The 5,510-nt window shown below is 51.8% G+C and overlaps 1 protein-coding gene across 1 annotated transcript; it reads right to left on the bottom strand.

The window, feature by feature from the left end:
* Window positions 1-3,520: 3,520 nt before the first annotated feature.
* Window positions 3,521-5,257, bottom strand: LOC123107009 (RING-H2 finger protein ATL46-like). Its single transcript, XM_044529019.1, has one exon. It carries the CDS (start codon window positions 4,726-4,728, stop codon window positions 3,646-3,648), a length of 1,083 nt encoding a protein of 360 aa, XP_044384954.1. The 5' UTR covers window positions 4,729-5,257; the 3' UTR covers window positions 3,521-3,645.
* Window positions 5,258-5,510: the final 253 nt, after the last annotated feature.

Here is a 5,510-nt window from a genome sequence, read left to right as displayed (position 1 = left end):
AACCGCGGTGTCTCAAATGGAACGCAACAAGGCTCCGGGACCGGATGGTTTTCCGGCAGAGTTTTATCAATGCTTTTGGAACGTAATCAAGGCGGACTTGGTTCAGTTGTTTAACCAACTGCATACCGAAGACCTTGATATTTCCCGCTTAAACTTTGGGGATATTATCCTACTGCCTAAGATTAAGGAGGCCAGTCGTATTCAACAATGTCGATTGATTTGCCTTCTCAATGTAAGCTTTAAAATCTTTATGAAGGTTGCAACTAACCGGTTGAACGGGGTGGCTGACCATGTCATCAAGCCCACTCAAACTGCATTCATGCAAGGACGCAACATACTAGATGGTGTGGTTGTGCTGCATGAAACGGTGCACGAGCTTCACCGCAAAATGTTGAATGGAGTGATCTTTAAAATAGATTTCGAAAAAGCCTATGATAAAGTTAAATGGCCCTTTCTGTTGAAAACTTTACGCATGAAGGAGTTTTCACCAAAATGGTGTCGATGGGTTGAGAGTTTTGTTTCTGGAGGTAGTGTGGCCATCAAAGTTAACTATGAGGTTGGCAACTATTTTCAGACAAGGAAGGGGCTTCGCCAAGGGGACCCTGCATCACCCATTTTGTTTAACATTGTGGCTGACATGTTAACTACCCTTGTTGAGCAGGCAAAGGTGGCCGGTCAGGTTAGCGGCGTCATTCCTCATTTGGTAGAAGAGGGTTTATCTATCCTACAATATGCGAATGACACGATACTTCTCTTGGATCATGATCTAGATAAAGCAAGAAATCTCAAGCTGCTTTTATGTGCATTTGAGGAACTTTCTGGCCTCAAAATTAATTTTCATAAGAGTGAACTTTTTTGCTTCGGGGATGCTGCAGAATATGCACCTAAGTATGCTGACATTTTTGGATGCCAGCTCGGGCAGTTCCTGATTCGGTATCTGGGTATTCCCATACACTATCGGCGTTTAACTATCGCTGAGTGGAAGCACGTGGAAGAGAGACTTGAGAAACGGCTAGCCAGTTGGAAAGCCAAACTCTTGTCATATGGGAGGCGATTGATCTTGATCAATTCCGTCCTAAGCAACATGGTTTTATATATGTTATCATTCTTCCATCTACCGACATGGGTTCTTCAACGTCTCGATTACTTTAGATCCAGGTTTTTTTGGCAGTGTGATAATGAATCAAAGAAATATCGACTGGCTAGATGGACGGTATTATATCAACCTAAAAGTAAAGGGGGACTTGAAATTCAGGACCTTGAGATTAAAAATATTGCTCTTCTCAACAAAGGGGTTTATAAACTACTCGCTGAGAATTGAGTATGGCAGAAAATTATTCGTAATAAGTACCTGGAATCCAAAGCCATTTCTCAAGTCCATTGGAAACCTGGTGACTCACATTTTTGGTCTGAAGTCATGAAGGCCAAGGAATTCTTTTTCTAATTTGGAACTTTCTCGGTTAGGGACGGTTCCCAGGTTCGATTCTGGGAAGACATCTGGTTAGGGACCACACCACTCATGGTGCAATATCCGAGTTTGTATAGGATTGTTAGACATAAATTTGTCACCATCAAACAAGTTTTGAGACAAGAAAACCCTGATATTTCTTTCCGTAGGGACCTTTTAGGACCTCACCTGGCAGCTTGGAATGAGCTACTCATACGTCTAAAGGCTATTCAGCCGTCAGATGAACCGGACATCTTTCGATGGAATTTGCATAAGAATGGCAAGTTTATAGTCAAATCCATGTACGATGCAATGGTTCATTGTGATGTTCCGGTTGATAACAAGAAATTGTGGAAGTTTAAAATCCCTCTAAGAGAGAAGATATTCCTCTGGTTCCTAAACAGGGGGGTCATCTTAACTAGAGATAATCTGGCACGACGCAACTGGCAAGACACCAACAAGTGTCTCTTTTGCCAACATGACGAGTCTATTAAGCACTTATTTTTTGAGTGTAAGTTCGCTCGGGCGGTTTGGGCCATAGTTCAAGTAGCTTCAAATTTATACTCACCACGTAGTGCTCGTAACATGTTCGGCAACTGGTTGAGGGGTATTGATAAACAATTTTCTGCACATATTCTTGTGGGGGCGGCTGCTTCATGCTGGGCATTATGTCTTACCAGGAATGATGTGGTTTTAATAAAAAAATGTGTTTTATCTCCTATGCAGGTTATTCGTGTATGTACGTGGTGGCTCCGTACTTGGTCTATCCTGCAGAGGCCGGAGGACAAGGACCTTTTTATGATGACGTCTACGCGGCTGGAGCGTACGGCCAGGGAGGTTTTCTCCCCCATGGATGGCGGTGTGATCTCCGGATAGGATCTGCCACATCATAGGCTTGGACTAATTTATCTTTTTAAGTTGTAAAACGATTTTATTTTTTGGGTTGATTGGACCTTTTGACTGTGTGCATCGAGTTATGCAGAAGCCGGGCATTTTTTAGATATAATTGTATCACCTTGATATATCAATTTAATGAAATGTCCTTTATCAAAAAAATTAGGATTAGAGTAGTACGTAGCACATATCTAACCAAGCCAGTCAAACAAGAAGGCCTCGTGATAACTGACAGTGAAGAGGAATCAGAATCGGAATCACCGTGCCCATTAAGGCCAACGATAAAGGAAGTAGAAAATGTTGTCTGCTAGCAGCCGCCCCCACTTGGATACTCCTACCGATCATCATGCCCAGCAACGCTCCATCCAAGCCGCCGTGGCCCATGATCCCAGTGCCGATCGACCACTGCAGACTGTACTATACTCCTACTGTGCAACCAATTCAGCAGCATAATTAAAGTCGGCTAAGTCTCTAGTTGCTGCGGCCGGAAGAATGGCGGTAGATGGGTTAGCTAGATGGGACACCTCTCACGCATCGGCCATTAAGCCCCCTAACCAATCCCGCCAGAAGCCAAGGACAGTGCCACCCAAATCTGCCCATCGAACGGCCCAGATCCCGAGTTTAATGGTGGTGGTGCTGCGAGAGCACAGGTGAGCGAGGACTGAGGAGGCGCCGGCGGCAGACACCTGTACGTGGCAGCGCCATTATGCTGTGCATGGGACCTCGGATTGGGACGGGGCCACCCACAGTAATCGGACTCCATGGCCATGCTAGGATTTGCTAGCCCCTGCTGTACGTGTCCGGGCTGATGATAAACACCGGAACATTCCAGTAGAGCAGTACAAAATGTAGCAATGCGCTAGCTATATGAGTAGCCATATGAGTTTTGAGGATGATGATGATGATGTTGTACTTGTATACATGGCTTCGGAGCAGTAGACAAAAAACATGGACCCCAATAACTGGCGAACGCTCACTGCGAGGGTGGTATTTGCGAACGTTTTTGCTGGCATTTTCTTCATATAGTTCCATGGTAATTTCCCATTTCTGAGAAGAAGAAATTTACCGTTTGATCTCACGTCGCAACTAAAACTGCCAGCAAAGTGTGTTCGCTTGCCATCCACTTCCGAGGAAACGTCAACCACTCAACATTGCCCAAAAAGATTCATCAAAAAGGCATGCATGGAAAACTCTTAACATGAAATGCTTATTGCTAGCTACTCGTAGCACTAATGAACAAATAAACGGCACAGGACGAAATACATGCATGTGTGTGTATCTGTGTATAGATTCTACCATCGTTATCAGGTGTCGGTTTCTTGCCTCGTGCTGCGCGCGCTCGCCGGCGACGCCCACGGGAGGTCCTGATCTGTCGGGGACGACGAGCCGGCAGGGAGCACGGGGAGCCTCCTGCCGCTGCGGCCCCACTGCCAGATCTTGGACACCGAGAAGCTGTCGCCGCGGCTGGCGGCGCAGACCTTCTTGCCCTGCTGGTCACTGCTCGCCGTGGTCACGCCGGGGCGCATGGCCGCGCTGCCGTCGCCGGGACGCCAGTGCACGGACACCACCAGGTTGTCTTCGGCGAGCACGTACTGGTAGGAGGAGCCCATGGAGAAGCACCTCCTCGCGTCGAGGCGGCTGCTGGTGCCCGCCTCGACGTCGACGGCGGTGTTGTTGTTGCCCTGGACGTTCTTGAACCGGCCGAGCCTGACCGGAAGCACGACGGTGCTTGCGACGACGACCTCCTTTGACGCGTCCTCCTGCTCCTGCTTCTGCTCCTTGATGTCCGGCTCGCCGGCGGCGTCCGCGGCCGCCGGGACGGCGGAGGGCGCGCGAACCGACAGCACGGTGCGGCAGAGCGGGCAGGTGGAGCTGGAGCGGAGCCAGGTGTCGATGCAGGCGACGTGGAACGCGTGGCCGCAGAGCGGGAGCAGGCGGAGGCGGTCGTCGGCGGCGAACTCGCTGAGGCAGACGGCGCAGTCGAACTGGCGCTGCCCCTTAGCGCCGGAGCTGCCGGAGAGCTCGGCGTAGGCGAACGCCGGCAGCGCGTCGATGGCGGCCTGGTCGAGGCCGGGCCCGGCGCCGTCCTCGTGCAGGTGGAACAGCTGCTGCAGCTGCCGCTCGACGGCCTCCGCCCGGGCATTGGCGCGGTGGCTCTTGAGGAAGAGCCGGCGCAAGATGTGCATCAACCCGCAGACGAGCAGCACCACGGCCAGCACGACCGTGATGAAGAGCACGGCCGGCGTGATCCTGGCCGCCGTGGCCGACGGCCCCCCCGGCTCCGGCGTCGTGACAGCCGCCTCGGGCGCGCCCACGAATCCATCATCGCCGGCCTTGATCTCCCGCCCGAGGAGCGACAAGCCTGCCACCCTCCTCACCGTCGCCATGCTCCTCCTCCCTCCGTCGCCAACGCAGCGCTCATCCACGACAAAACCCGAAAAGAAACGCCCAGCTATATATCCACTACCGCCGAGCGATCCCAGATAGCTCTCGGTAGGCGGAGGGATCAGTTGGAGTGGAACGATCGGGCACCGAACGGAAAGAAACAAAAGATCCCTCGGTGAGGTCAACCGGGAAGGAAGCTACGCACCAAACCTAAACCTTTTTCCGCGATGCAGAATATTGTATCCTCCTCCTCCGCCTACTCACTTGACCATCTTCCTCCTCTGTCTCGTTGGGCTGTGTATTATTGGCGTACGTACGTACGTACCAATCTATTCGGCGCTGGTGTGGTGTATGGTATGGTATGGTTATGGATGGGTCGCCGTGTGCGGTTAGCGGGGCGTTGTCTACCAGTACGCCGCCCGCCCGGGTGGTTGGCGGGAGGGGAGGATGGATACCTGGGCGGGCGCCACGTGAAGCTTCTTCCTCTTCCTCCCAACGTTGGGCTCAGCTAGCTGGGTTCAGTCGGGTTGAGGCTCGTCACTTGTGACATACGGAAAGTGCGGGGAGGGAATAAATAAGGAGAGGGAACAGCATGTCAGCGTTGGAGGTGGTTGAGCGAGCGAGCCGGGGTACTTCGACCCGTGGACCCATCCTCGCTGAAATCTGGAGGCATGGCATAATTGCCGCGACGGCGACGGCTGACCCGGGCCCCGTGGCCGGTCCGGCCAAGGCCAGCGAGCGAGCTCGATCGTAGCCACCACGGAGGCGATACCCATCGGCAACC

The sequence above is a fragment of the Triticum aestivum genome, chromosome 5A (genome assembly GCF_018294505.1).
Source record: "Triticum aestivum cultivar Chinese Spring chromosome 5A, IWGSC CS RefSeq v2.1, whole genome shotgun sequence".
Taxonomy (NCBI): Eukaryota; Viridiplantae; Streptophyta; class Magnoliopsida; order Poales; family Poaceae; genus Triticum; species Triticum aestivum.
This window is presented reverse-complemented; position numbering and strand designations above follow the sequence as displayed.

Coding starts and splice junctions, on each gene's coding strand:
- LOC123107009 (XM_044529019.1), bottom strand. CDS start 4,728: ATGGCGACGGTGAGGAGGGTGGCAGGCTTGTCGCTCCTCGGGCGGGAG.